Source organism: Girardinichthys multiradiatus, chromosome 6 (assembly GCF_021462225.1).
Source record: "Girardinichthys multiradiatus isolate DD_20200921_A chromosome 6, DD_fGirMul_XY1, whole genome shotgun sequence".
In the NCBI taxonomy this organism is placed as follows: domain Eukaryota; kingdom Metazoa; phylum Chordata; class Actinopteri; order Cyprinodontiformes; family Goodeidae; genus Girardinichthys; species Girardinichthys multiradiatus.
Window position 1 is genome coordinate 29,124,406 of NC_061799.1, and position 14,211 is coordinate 29,138,616.

The 14,211-nt window shown below is 40.2% G+C and overlaps 1 protein-coding gene across 17 annotated transcripts in view; it reads left to right on the forward strand.

Annotated features, from left to right (window-relative positions):
* greb1l (GREB1 like retinoic acid receptor coactivator) overlaps nucleotides 1-14,211 on the forward strand; it is an 82,071-nt gene that overhangs the window by 52,249 nt on the left and 15,611 nt on the right. For 10 of the 17 annotated variants that reach the window (XM_047369332.1, XM_047369333.1, XM_047369334.1 and 7 more), the window contains exons 9-23: nucleotides 8-145; nucleotides 255-380; nucleotides 1,924-2,061; nucleotides 2,216-2,401; nucleotides 2,597-2,896; nucleotides 2,984-3,112; nucleotides 3,372-3,506; nucleotides 6,026-6,226; nucleotides 6,687-6,867; nucleotides 9,395-9,584; nucleotides 10,520-10,656; nucleotides 10,745-11,087; nucleotides 11,651-11,766; nucleotides 12,017-12,249; nucleotides 12,536-13,101. In XM_047369332.1, the coding sequence (XP_047225288.1) occupies nucleotides 8-145; nucleotides 255-380; nucleotides 1,924-2,061; nucleotides 2,216-2,401; nucleotides 2,597-2,896; nucleotides 2,984-3,112; nucleotides 3,372-3,506; nucleotides 6,026-6,226; nucleotides 6,687-6,867; nucleotides 9,395-9,584; nucleotides 10,520-10,656; nucleotides 10,745-11,087; nucleotides 11,651-11,766; nucleotides 12,017-12,249; nucleotides 12,536-13,101 (3,119 nt within the window). The remainder of the gene's footprint in view (nucleotides 1-7; nucleotides 146-254; nucleotides 381-1,923; nucleotides 2,062-2,215; nucleotides 2,402-2,596; nucleotides 2,897-2,983; nucleotides 3,113-3,371; nucleotides 3,507-6,025; nucleotides 6,227-6,686; nucleotides 6,868-9,394; nucleotides 9,585-10,519; nucleotides 10,657-10,744; nucleotides 11,088-11,650; nucleotides 11,767-12,016; nucleotides 12,250-12,535; nucleotides 13,102-14,211) is intronic. The other 7 variants (XM_047369336.1, XM_047369347.1, XM_047369339.1 and 4 more) reach the window with 5 other exon arrangements.

The window sequence follows — 14,211 nt, forward strand, 5'->3', positions numbered from 1 at the left end:
TTTGCAGTTCCCACAGCTCTTAGGGTGAACGGACCAACGAACAGCCTGGCTGTTGAAGTGCACCCTTTGTTACTGAGCCCCTCCCAGGTCTCCTTGGTTCCGCAGGCTCAGGGGTATCGCACTCCTGATTTAGGAGACAGTCCTGGTAGGCCCTTTCTCTCTCTGTTTTTCATCTTTTTTCATCTTCAGCTTGTTCTTCCTTTGATCTGCTTGATTTTATCTAACATTGGTTCTGGTCTCTGTTTGATGATCAGTATCCTCTGCTATGAACTCCGGTCCCCCAAAGAAGCGCCATCGCAGCTGGCATCCCAGCACCGTGGTCCCAGTCCCACCAACAGCCGTCCCGGTCCCGGCAATTCGGCCAATAGTTGCCTCTCCAGGTTTGCGCCTTAGCCCTGTGTTTTTAATGAACCCTGCTTTCAAGTTGTGTTTCACTGAGTGTCCAAATGTCTGTCTGTGACCTTGTGTGCAGTGTCTCTCTTCCCTTAGAAACATAGACTTTGCCTTTCCCTCCTGTGGTTTTCCATCCCTCCGATGTGGAGATGATTGTGCCTCTGACGTCACCTAGCTCCTCTGGTTGTTAAGGGTGATTCACTCTGTGTGGTCATGGAGATAGAGCAGGACAACTCGGTGCCAAAATAATTTTGAAGATTGCATTCTTGGAGAAGCTGTCTAGTTATTATGTAACAGGAGTTAATGCACAACTGCATCACTCTCCATAACTAATAATCCCAACAATGAAAATCTGGAATAATTAAACCTTTATTTTTAGTACTTTTATTCACTTTGGAAAATCTCGCTGTAATAAATAATAGTCGTTACAAAATCACAAGGTAGGATTATGGACTTTCGACTTTGGACAGTCTAGATAATTCGTAGCCCTGAGTTCTCTTATCTTTAGCTCAGTGTTTCTCTGCATTCATTTGGCCAAATGTTTTGGATCAATATCCTGATGAAACACGTTTTCAGATTTCTGACAGAGGCCACCGGATTTTAAATGAAAAAAATGTCCTGGTGTTTTAAAGGTTACATGATGCCTTAACTCTGACATTATTTTCAAAGATTTTTAAAGATAAACATGCCCACAGCATTACAGGTCCTCCACCATGCTTTACATGAGCATGAGGTCCTTTTCCATGTATCTTACACCAGACCCACCTGTAGTGTGTTTAGAGTTTGATTAACCTTAAAGTGTAAAGTCTGAACTTAAAAAAATGCTTTGGTTATAATAATTTGAGGAGATTTGTTAAGGGTGCCAGGTTTTGGGTTTTTATTAGTGTACGTTTCATTATGGTTGCTGGGTATATGTACATATTTTAAGGTTGCATTCTTCTACATTTCTTTCAGTGTGTAGTTATGCTACTGCAATAAAACATAAATTTACTGTAATCATTTTTAAGGTTCATCTTATTAAGCAAGTTATTTCTTTTAGTTTGTATCCTTCTCTTTTAAACAGTTTTAATACTGAGATCCAATTTAACAAAATAATGAGACTAAGCAAAGTAACAAATCAGAAAGCATGCAATAACATTTGAGATATATATAACAGTTTTTTTAAATCCCAAAAAAAATAAAAATTCTAGAATAGAAAATTACAGAATAAAAATAAAAATGTTTCACAAAACTAAATGGAAGTGCAACTTTTGGCTTTTGGCTATATTTTGTTTGCTCTCACTGACTAGTAATGGCTTAACTTCATTATTGTTCTAGCGTTGGGGTTTGCTTTGATCTTTCCTGTAAGAAAAATTTGGTTTTCCAAACAAATCTTCTTATTCTTTTGCCTGAAATGCATAACACAATATTACAATAAACCAAACAGTAAAATAAAGAGTCACTGTATCTCCAGCCTTTAAATGTAATGTAAGTACTAATTATCTGTTTATTTGAGAGCACTGACTCCTTTTTTTAAAAATAATTCTCCAGGTTCTGTTTTAGCAGTGTCCTCTCCTCAGCCACTGGTGGCTGGTGTCCTTCAGCCCCAGCCTGTCGCTGCTGGAGAAACAGTCATCATCCCTGAAAACCTGCTCAACTGTTCAGGCGTTCGGCCCGTCATCCTCATTGGTAGAGGTTTCCTTTCACTCACCCATTCTGCGTTAACCAACTTCAATCTACTCTGCTCAGCAAAGCAAACGATCTCTTAAATTGTTTTTAATTATTTCTCTCTTTACGAGGTTTTTGTTTTATTCATGGTGACACGGTGACATTTTCTTTTTAGGGCATGGCACTTTACCATATTTCTATGGGAACGTTGGCAATATAGTGGTGAGCCCCCTGCTGGTCAGCTGCTATAAGAACAGCCAGCTGACAGAAAATAACCTGGAAACTTTGGGTCTCGACAGCAGCCAGACGCTCAGTGTGGAGATGATGATCCTGCTCACTTTACAGTACCTTGCACGTTTAGGTAAGCAGCTGTTTGTGAAATCTTTATTGGAAAAAAATAAACACCACTCAAATGTTTTATCAGCTCAGATCAGTAAGTTAGAACTGCACTAAGAAGTTGTTTAATGAATTTAATTTAGGAGGTTAAGCCTGTGCTTTATAGATTCATAGCACACAAAGTGATATGTCTTAAGTCTTTATTTCAACCCTTCTGCAGCTTCAAACCAGATTCCTCTGAGGGAGGAGCTGGAGCAGATAGTTTTAAAGGCCATGCTGTGCTGTCCTGGCAATCCTGCCATCTCCCCGTCCCAGCTTCCATGGCTGGCTCGACTGGAAGCGAGTGTCTCCGGGGGCAGCGTCCAGGTGGTGGTCACCCACAACTCTTTGGGTGAGGGCATCTCTGAGTCCCTACGCTCTCTCAGTGAAGGTCCACAGCATCAGCAGCGCCTGCCAACCTATGTTGTCATTATATGTGCCTCGAAAATTAATGGCAACGAGTTCTGTGTGCTTGTTTTGGGTGAGTTTACTGCACTATTTTTCATCTTTTCATGATCAAACTGGACACAGTTTGTTCAGCTAATACTAACACACCTGTTCTCTTCAGGCAAGTACCAAGCACGTGCCTTAGCTGAAGGCATGCTCACAACCAATGAGTTTCTGAAGGAAATCAGTTACGAACTCATCACAGGGAAAGTCAGTGTCCTGGCATCTCACTTCAGAACCACCTCTCTTGGTAGGTCTGCCGGAGAGTTCTGTTGTTTAAGTAATTGGGTACACTGAGTCGTGTTATTCATTTATTCAAATGGGTTCATAAGTAAACATGTCCGATCTGCAATCTGTATTTCTCTGTAAGATGAATAAAACAGTTTAAATGCTTGATTGCACCAAACAGAGATGGCCCAGAATAGAGATTGCCGTTTGTCAGATTCATGCCCAAGCTGTGGTGCTTGTTTCCATGTCTGTGTGACTATGGCGATTGTTTCCTTCTCTAGGGGACAATCTTGACAAGCAGCTCGTACGATATCAGCGCAAACGGAAAGGACAGGTCATCCAGCCATTCCAGGGTGATATCACTGAAAATATCCACTCACAGGAGCCTGCCAGCATGTCACCACCGGCAGACACAGGTTGGACACTGCTATTTGGCTAACTTGTTAGATAGTAAACTTCATTTTAAATTAATTAGTATATTTCTGAGCACTGGGGATGATATATCAGAATTTAACAGGCGAATTATTTAAACACGATTCAATCAGGGGTCGGTATCACGGGGGTGTAAATTTTATTTAAATTTCTGTGAAACAAAAGCCATAAATATTAGACCACTGGATTCAGAGGAGTGAGGTTTCATTGTCTCAAAACAGGCCAACAACAGGTTGTTTTTTGTATTTAAAATTTTATATGCAAACTTTGAAATTTTGTGTTTTTGCTTATTTGGATAGTAGAAATAAAACTTCCATATGTTCTCTTTTTGTTTTTGAATGACATCTGAACCTGATATTGATATCAGTACTACATAAAATAATAAATTATTTTATTGGCATTAAGTAAATATAATATTAATATTAATTAAAAATATTATTTTTACCAGTAGTTGCATTAGTAATTAGACTCTACTTTTGCAGTAATCTACTATGGAGTATTGCTACTTTTATTTTGGAGAGTGTTATTAAATTTGAGGATAATCCCCTTTTTTTTGACTGGTTTGCTTCCAATAGAAATGAAAAACCTACTTTTATCTAACCTTTGAAGGACTGAGACTTTTATTTTGAAGAGATTTGAAAGCTTTATTTTGAAAGGTAAATTAATAGTCTCTTGTTGATCACTGGTGCTGGCCTCTAGAATTTTTTTAAAGGTAAACATAATAATACTGTTTTGTAAACATAAATAAATCCCTGTATCTTCATGGGTTTAAAAATATGTTTCGCATCCAAACTTTAAGGTTTAACTTTAAATCTTTACTCTAAATTCAGATGATTTGTTTGAGGTGGATAAAATTTATGAAGTATTTAATCATCCTGAATAAATGTCTTTAGCTGACAGGAGCCTTTTTAACAAAACACACGTCTAACCCTCATCCGGAGGGTTTGGGTATTATTTTTCTCCTGGTGTTTTTTCAATTTTTAACTAAGTGTAAAATTTAATTCTCCCTTGGCTCCAATAAACTAATACTGAAAATCCTCACTATCATAGTCTTTTTTTGCTAGATCTATAAACCAAGATTCAATTATTTTAAAAGTTGAATATAAAGGAACTTCTAAGGAGAGATTTCTTTTAAGGGCATTTTTATTATTATCTGTTTAAAATAATAATTTATATATACAGTATATACAGGGGTTGGACAATAAAACTGAAACACCTGTCATTTTAGTGTGGGAGGTTTCATGGCTAAATTGGACCAGCCTGGTAGCCAGTCTTCATTGATTGCACATTGCACCATTAAGAGCAGAGTGTGAAGGTTCAATTAGCAGGGTAAGAGCACAGTTTTGCTCAAAATATTGAAATGCACACAACATTATGGGTGACATACCAGAGTTCAAAAGAGGACAAATTGTTGGTGCACGTCTTGCTGGTGCATCTGTGACCAAGACAGCAAGTCTTTGTGATGTATCAAGATCCACGGTATCCAGGGTAATGTCAGCATACCACCAAGAAGGACGAACCACATCCAACAGGATTAACTGTGGACGCAAGAGGAAGCTGTCTGAAAGGGATGTTCAGGTGCTAACCCGGATTGTATCCAAAAAACATAAAACCACGGCTGCCCAATTAAACGTACACCTCAACTCTCCTGTTTCCACCAGAACTGTCCGTCGGGAGCTCCACAGGGTCAATGTACACGGCCGGGCTGCTATAGCCAAACCTTTGGTCACTCATGCCAATGCCAAACGTCAGTTTCAATGGTACAAGGAGCGCAAATCTTGGGCTGTGGACAATGTGAAACATGTATTGTTCTCTGATGAGTCCACCTTTACTGTTTTCCCCACATCCGGGAGAGTTACGGTGTGGAGAAGCCCCAAAGAAGCGTACCACCCAGACTGTTGCATGCCCAGATTGAAGCATGGGGGTGGATCAGTGATGGTTTGGGCTGCCATATCATGCCATTCCCTTGGCCCAATACTTGTGCTAGATGGGCGCGTCACTGCCAAGGACTACCGAACCATTCTTGAGGACCATGTGCATCCAATGGTTCAAACATTGTATCCTGAAGGCGGTGCCGTGTATCAGGATGACAATGCACCAATACACACAGCAAGACTGGTGAAAGATTGGTTTGATGAACATGAAAGTGAAGTTGAACATCTCCCATGGCCTGCACAGTCACCAGATCTAAATATTATTGAGCCACTTTGGGGTGTTTTGGAGGAGCAAGTCAAGAAATGTTTTCCTCCACCAGTATCACGTAGTGACCTGGCCACTATCCTGCAAGAAGAATGGCTTAAAATCCCTCTGACCACTGTGCAGGACTTGTATATGTCATTCCCAAGATGAATTGATGCTGTATTGGCCGTAAAAGGAGGTCCTACACCATACTAATAAATTATTGTGGTCTAAAACCAGGTGTTTCAGTTTCATTGTCCAACCCCTGTATGTATTTACACATTACTACCATCTACATTTGTGCTCCTTGCTTGTTCCCCTGCAGCAGAGCTCCTAAACAGGGTCTTTCAGATCTATCCGGCCCAGCTGACCGTGGCTCGAAGTCTTCTCTCCCAGGTTTGCTCCATTGCTGATTCAGGTACCCAGAACCTGGACTTAGGTCGCTTTTGTAAAGTGGACTTTCTGGTTCTGGTTCCTCCATCTCACATTCTGGTACACCAGACAGCACAGCGCATCCGACAATCAGGTATGTAGGAGAGAGAATATCTGTCACAATGCCTTTACCATAACTAATCATTATTTCCTTAGTGCTGCAGTTTTCTTTTATTAATTTCAATAACATAGTCCCTACATACATCAGTAAAGCATATAGACATGTGGAATTAGATTTATCTATTTTCTAGGTCTAGATAAGTATGGAAAACAAATAGTATGGGAAAAGTTTGTATTTTCAGACTTATTTACTTCCTTTATTGTCATCCTTACTTCCCTCCTCTTTCCTTGCTATCATCTTTCCTTCCATCCTTTTAGAGTGCCAAATTATCTTCCTTCCTCCATCATCCCCCCAATCATTTATCCCTCCTTTAATCCTTAGTTCATCATCAAATGTCTGGAATTTAGACTTGAAAAATGTCCAGAAACCCTCTATGAAAACTGTTTTATAAATCTGAGACTTGCTTTCACTAAATGTGTGCTTGTTGGCTCAGGAGTCCTTGTGGACCTCGGAAACGAAGATGCCTCCACAGCCCACCAGAAATCAGAGAAGTATGTGGTGCGTCTGGATGCTGAAGTTCACATCAGGATGGAGGCCTTCATGAAGAAAGTCAAGCAGAACCCCTACACCCTGTTTGTCCTGATTCATGACAACTCGCACGTCGACCTCACAAGGTGATAATAAGAAATTTGAGAAATCACCTCTGACTTTGGTGGGCTGACAAATTAGGTCTGTGAGAAAAAGAGCTGTTATGACTGGAAATGCAGCCCTGTTAGTCTAAAACCCTGATAAAATCTGAGAACAGCTTTAACAACTGAAAACTAATACATTCCCTTGAAAGTTGTTAAACCTAGGCTCAGTGTTGTTATGGTCTAAGTCCATGATTTTCAACATGTGGTGCAGATCTGCAGTACCTGTACTGTCTTAGGTTTAAACAAACAACAATTTACAAATACTTAGTAAAATAGCTCTGATGTAGTTAAAGTACCAACCAAAAGTTAAGGTCAGGTTCATGAAGAATAAATAAAGAAACTTCTAGAAAGTGAAGTGAGATGTAGACAGTAGCCTCTGAGGTTCCACCCATCTTAACCAAGTTCTTTTAGCAAGTCAGAAAAGCAGTGGCCTGCTACATGTAATGAACAGGATAGTTACTGTTAACAATACAAGCAAAAAGAGATGTATGTCTCCACATGTTATACGTTCAAACACGAAATGGACTTGTTCACAAAAAGTGGTTTAATCAACATGAGGGAGAGAGTAACTCTATATAAACTATTATTGCAGCTACCACTATGTTTCAAATGCAAGGCAGTCGTATTGGATTTTGAGTTAAGCTGGTGAGACTCCTCAAACCTTCTCTGAGAATTGTGTCTTCAGGCTAGACTTCCTCTTTACTTTTTCCAAAATGGACCCGTTTTGGTTATACAGGTCCTTCTCAAAATATTAGCATATTGTGATAAAGTTAATTATTTTCCATAATGTAATGATGAAAATTTAACATTCATATATTTTAGATTCATTGCACACTAACTGAAATATTTCAGGTCTTTTATTGTCTTAATACGAATGATTTTGGCATACAGCTCATGAAAACCCAAAATTCCTATCTCACAAAATTAGCATATTTCATCCGACCAATAAAAGAAAAGTGTTTTTAATACAAAAAACGTCAACCTTCAAATAATCATGTACAGTTATGCACTCAATACTTGGTCGGGAATCCTTTTGCAGAAATGACTGCTTCAATGCGGCGTGGCATGGAGGCAATCAGCCTGTGGCACTGCTGAGGTCTTATGGAGGCCCAGGATGCTTCGATAGCGGCCTTTAGCTCATCCAGAGTGTTGGGTCTTGAGTCTCTCAACGTTCTCTTCACAATATCCCACAGATTCTCTATGGGGTTCAGGTCAGGAGAGTTGGCAGGCCAATTGAGCACAGTGATACCATGGTCAGTAAACCATTTACCAGTGGTTTTAGCACTGTGAGCAGGTGCCAGGTCGTGCTGAAAAATGAAATCTTCATCTCCATAAATCTTTTCAGCAGATGGAAGCATGAAGTGCTCCAAAATCTCCTGATAGCCAGCTGCATTGACCCTGCCCTTGATAAAACACAGTGGACCAACACCAGCAGCTGACACGGCACCCCAGACCATCACTGACTGTGGGTACTTGACACTGGACTTCTGGCATTTTGGCATTTCCTTCTCCCCAGTCTTCCTCCAGACTCTGGCACCTTGATTTCCGAATGACATGCAGAATTTGCTTTCATCCGAAAAAAGTACTTTGGACCACTGAGCAACAGTCCAGTGCTGCTTCTTTGTAGCCCAGGTCAGGCGCTTCTGCTGCTGTTTCTGGTTCAAAAGTGGCTTGACCTGGGGAATGCGGCACCTGTAGCCCATTTCCTGCACACGCCTGTGCACGGTGGCTCTGGATGTTTCTACTCCAGACTCAGTCCACTGCTTCCGCAGGTCCCCCAAGGTCTGGAATCGGCCCTTCTCCACAATCTTCCTCAGGGTCCGGTCACCTCTTCTCGTTGTGCAGCGTTTTCTGCCACACATTTTCCTTCCCACAGACTTCCCACTGAGGTGCCTTGATACAGCACTCTGGGAACAGCCTATTCGTTCAGAAATTTCTTTCTGTGTCTTACCCTCTTGCTTGAGGGTGTCAATAGTGGCCTTCTGGACAGCAGTCAGGTCGGCAGTCTTACCCATGATTGGGGTTTTGAGTGATGAACCAGGCTGGGAGTTTTAAAGGCCTCAGGAATCTTTTGCAGGTGTTTAGAGTTAACTCGTTGATTCAGATGATTAGGTTCATAGCTCGTTTAGAGACCCTTTTAATGATATGCTAATTTTGTGAGATAAGAATTTTGGGTTTTCATGAGCTGTATGCCAAAATCATCCGTATTAAGACAATAAAAGACCTGAAATATTTCAGTTAGTGTGCAATGAATCTAAAATATATGAATGTTAAATTTTCATCATGACATTATGGAAAATAATGAACTTTATCACAATATGCTAATATTTTGAGAAGGACCTGTACGTGCAGGATAGATGGATGTTTTCCTGCAGTAAGAAGTTAAACAAGAACAAAAAGATTTGTGCTTCACCATGGCCCGGCTCAAACTTGTATCTACTAACCTTTTTGCATGTTATGATAGAAAAGGACAATTTCTAAATTTTCCATGACCCATCTTCATCTCCAGTGCCCTGTCAGGCTCTGTGTGCCACGGGGAGCTACAGGGTCTGGCCGACCGGGTGGTGAACTGCCAGGAAGTCCTGGACGCCATGAACCTCTTGGTCTTGCAGGTCAGCTGTTTCCCTTACACCCTCCAGACCCACCAGTCCCGCATCAGCATCCACAATGAAATTCACTGGCCATCCAGTGACAATTTGGTGAGTTCTTTTGTTTTCACAGCATCAAAAAAACCTAAAATATCTGAGAAAATATCAAAAACACCAACAGGTGGGAATCTAACAAATAATAACTTACGCTGTTATATTTTTTATTTACAAAGTAATTCCTTCATTCATTTATTCGTTCATTTAATATTTGAAAGTTTATATATTACATCACAAATGGCTAATTAATCATTTTTCAATATTGTTATTATTATTGTTAATATTAATAACATTTTATATTACATAATTATTCAATTCATTTATTCATTCATTCTTCTGTTTGTCTAAATGTTACAATTTTTAACAATACATTAAATCAAGGACTTGATCAGTTGTCTGCTTTTATTGTTGTATGTTTTCTTGGTTTTGTGATTTTCACTGTGACTTTTAAGTGATTTGGTCACCTTAGTTGGTTGTTTTGAATAGTTATACAAATTAATAAATGAAATGAAATAATTACTTACCTTTTAATTTATCTTTTAAATGTTGGAGAAAACGTCAGAGTAATTTTATTAAAATATAGAACTTGTCACTTTCCTGCTGGCTGGTGTTTAGTAGCTTCTCCACCTGCTAGATTACAAAAATAATATGTTATTATTATCATTAGAGATATTATTATTGTTGTTGCTAGTTTTACATTTAAGATATTAACTTTTTTAATTTTTTTGTTTTTTATTTCAAATTAAATAATTTAATCATTCACTCATTCAAAAGTTAACATTAATATTTATTAAATATGTAAAATTTTTCTTGAGCCCTACTTAATGGCCATGACTCAACGACTCCACCTTCTGGACTAAATATGTAGTCACAGCCTTTCAAATGCAATGGGTGATTTTTCTTTGCTTTGCTCCATAAAATGTGAGTACACTGACATACAGACATACAAAATGTTTAATTATGTTGTTGATATGAACATTTCTTTCCAGCAGAGGGATCAGCCTCATAATGAGCTGGTCTACTTTGGCCTGAGGAATTACAGCTGCTCCCTGCAGTGGGGCGTAGCCAGCCCCATCCTGCGCTGCGATGATGCGTTTGAGAAGATGGTTCATACTCTCTTAGAGAGGTAGGGCTGACACCGAGGAATAACTTTACTAATAATCCTGTCAAAAACAGTCCTTAGAATCAGTCAAACTCTTCAATGTTTGCCTCAGACATCCCCACCTGCACAGCATGGTGATCCGCAGCTACCTGCTGATTCAGCAGTACACTGAGGCCATGATGGCTCTGACCTCTTCCCCGTCCCTGAGGGATCACATAACCCCGGAGACCCTGGCCATGGTGGAGGACCTGATAAACGCTCCGAGTCGAGAGGGCTCCCAGGGACACGGCCACATGCTGCTGGTCCGCGTCCCCTCGCTGCAGCTGGCGATGTTGGCCCGAGAGAGACTGGAGGATGTGAGGGACAAGCTTGGACTGCAGCTGTGCTTCGCAGTGCTGCTGGGAAGTCCAGTGTCTGAACTCAACCTGTCCAGAAACTTCATCAACATCCTCAGGGTGAGAATAACATAAGAATAATCGCTGTGTTTTTCTCTTAATGGTGGCTTGTCCAAGCCAGGTACTGTTGAGGGTTAATGTAATACAACATGTATGAGTGTGTTTTTGGTGTTTGGAGTTGCTTACTTTAGAATAGTTTGTTTTCAGTGCTTTCAAATTGGAACATAGCTGTTTTTTTGTTTTTTTTTCCTCCTCGCCAAGTTGCACAATTAGCCACGTTCCAATAGATTAGAATAAATAACTTAATGGGCCTTTGGCTTTTGTTTCTTCTCAATTTTCTCCCATTGGAAGAGGAATGTGAGGTTGTAATTTAAAAACTATGTGACAAAGTTCAAGGAGTACAGCAGCATCTGCAATAGTGTCTGCAAATAAAATAAGAAAGAAAGAACTCAGTAGTTCTTAAAGGTAATAAAGTTGCTGCAAAAATGAAACATTCTTGTGATTCAGACAAAACTGGGCCTGAAATATCAAAAATCAGTCAACATCTGTGTTTTTATTCTTTCACTTATATTAATTATTGTGCAAAAAACTGGGTGTTTTTTTTTTTTTTTTTTCTGCTGCAGGCGTGGAGAGGCTGTGAGAATGAAGAATGGGTGCCACACACGTATGAGGATTTAGAGGGGCTGCCCTGCATTGTCATATTGACAGGGAAAGACCCTCTTGGAGAGACCTTCCCCCGGTAATCACACAGTTCATACATATAGCTACAAAATATCCCACAGACAGCTGATTTTCACTGTGGATCAGATTTATTTATGGATCATTGTCAAGCTGTAAATCAATTTAGATTTTTTTATTGATTTTTAGGATTCTGATCATTTATTTTAGCTTCTTATTATTTTTCAGAATAAAGGTCTGGTAAAAGAAAATGAGGGACTAAATATTGGAAATTATTTGTAGCTTTAATTTTCACATTTATGATCCTCCAGGTCTCTGAAATACACGGACCTGCGTCTGATAGACTCCAGCTACCTGACCCGTACTGCCCTAGAGCAGGAGGTGGGTCTGGCCTGCACCTACGTGTCCATGGATGTGGTCCAAGAGTCCAAGACCTCTACAGCTCCTCGGGAATCAGATGGAGAGAAGACTGCTACTAGTCTAAATGACGGCGATGAGCTGGAGAGACCTCAGAGCAATGGCAGCGCTGCAACCAGAACATCTGGTGAGCCTCTGAGAAATGCTGGAACGTCATGTTAGAGATGCTAACACTGACCGTATCCGGTCTTTGTTAAGCTTCAAGAGAACATCAGGTTGGCCTGCAGGCAAGGGGTGTGCTATCTACTGTTTATGGGTTAGACATTTAAGGAAATGTGGTTTTATTTTAGATAAAACGGACAGGAAAGTGTGCTTCATTAGGGCTTTTAAATAGTTTTGCCCTGATTTTAAAACTGAATACACTTTGTATTATAACCAAAAATATTTATCTTTCTCTTTCTGTACTCTATCAGGCTCCCTGGTTGAGAACGGTGTCAGTTCATCTGACTTGGCTGACTCGTTCCAGAAGCCGTCCACATCCACCTCCCAACCCGAAGGCCTCGTCACCTCGGACATGGCCACACTAACAGAAGTATTCAAGCAGGAGTGCGATTCGCTGGGAAGCCAGCTCTCCTCCAACCCTCTAAAAGCCCCCAACGCCACACCATCCCATTACTCCAGCTCCTCATCTTCCTCTCCCTCCACCTCTTCCTCCTCCACACAGAGGCCCAGCCAGTCCACGCAGTGCGGACGAACGTCCAAGCCCTCCAGGGTGTTGCCGCGAACGGTCATCTTATCACGGGCGGCGTACAACCTCCTGTCTGGGGAATTGGGGAGTCAGCTAAGCTCCTTCTCACTCCTGCCTCACGCAGATGTGTCCTGGAGCAGTCCGCTGAGGCCCCTCATCACACACAACCTGCAGGGGGCAGAGCAGAGCCTTTACTACCGCCAGTGGACTGTTGCCAGGCAGCATCATGCTGATTATGAAGCACCACCTGTGCCCCATCCACGACGCCTGCTCCTCAGCGGACCCCCACAAGTAAAATAAGTACACACGCATGTTCCTTACCAAAAAGGTTTCTGGAAAAATAATTATTTAGTTTGGATAATGACCACACATTTTTATTTTATTATTGAGCAAATTATACAGTGCCTTGCCAAACTAATTATTCATTTCATATAGCATGTTTTTAAAACAAAGGTACAAAGTGCTTCACATAGATAAAACATACAAAATAAAAATGAAAATAAACATAAACTACAAAAGCAGTGTAAAAAGCATATATAAAAAGAATAAGAGTGAGCTCAATGGAGTGAGAAGCTAAGAAAGAGACACAACGGTGAGATCTTTCAAAGATTTAAAAACAAACTATAAGATTTTAAAGTCAGTTGTGAACTTCACGGGTAGCCACTGCAGTGAAGCAAGAATTGGGGAGATATCTCCGTATCTGTGGATTCTGGTGAGAAAAACAGTTTTCATTTAAAAAGGCCAAAAAGCTGAGTATAACCCACTTTCTCTAAGATTTTGGCAAAAAAAAGATAATTTGAAAATCTGGCCTGTAATTATTAAAATTGTCAAGTGTTAAGACCAGATAAGAGTTTTTTCAGAAAGAGTTGGACAATAGCCAATTTAAAAATCAAGGGAACAAATCCATAGGATGAGGACTTGTAAAAAACTGTTAAAACATATAAAGATAAAAAAAAGTTGAAGAGTTTTCATTATTATTGGTGTTTTAAACATTTTGTCATGTTTTAGCCACAAATTTCAATGTATTTTCTTGGGATTTTACATGACAGACCGACAAAGTTGTGTTTCCATGATTGCCCTGTATTTAGCCTTATCCATCTTTCCACCAGCCCAGACCAACTACCCTATCTCCACTGAAGAGAAGCATCCCCACAGCATGATGCTGCCACTGCCATGTGGTTTGTTCAGGCTGAAATGTAGTGTTAGTTCTCTGTAGTGTTTTGCAAGTAGACTGAAAGATTCCATTTTTGTCTCATCTGACCAGAGCACCTTCAAAATTCAAGGTTACTTTATTTGTAACTGTTGGCAGATTTTTTTTGCAGCGGTTTATAATACATTTACACACACATTGGGGGAAAAAAAATGCATGCTTACTGTGTAAATCCATGCCACACTTTACAG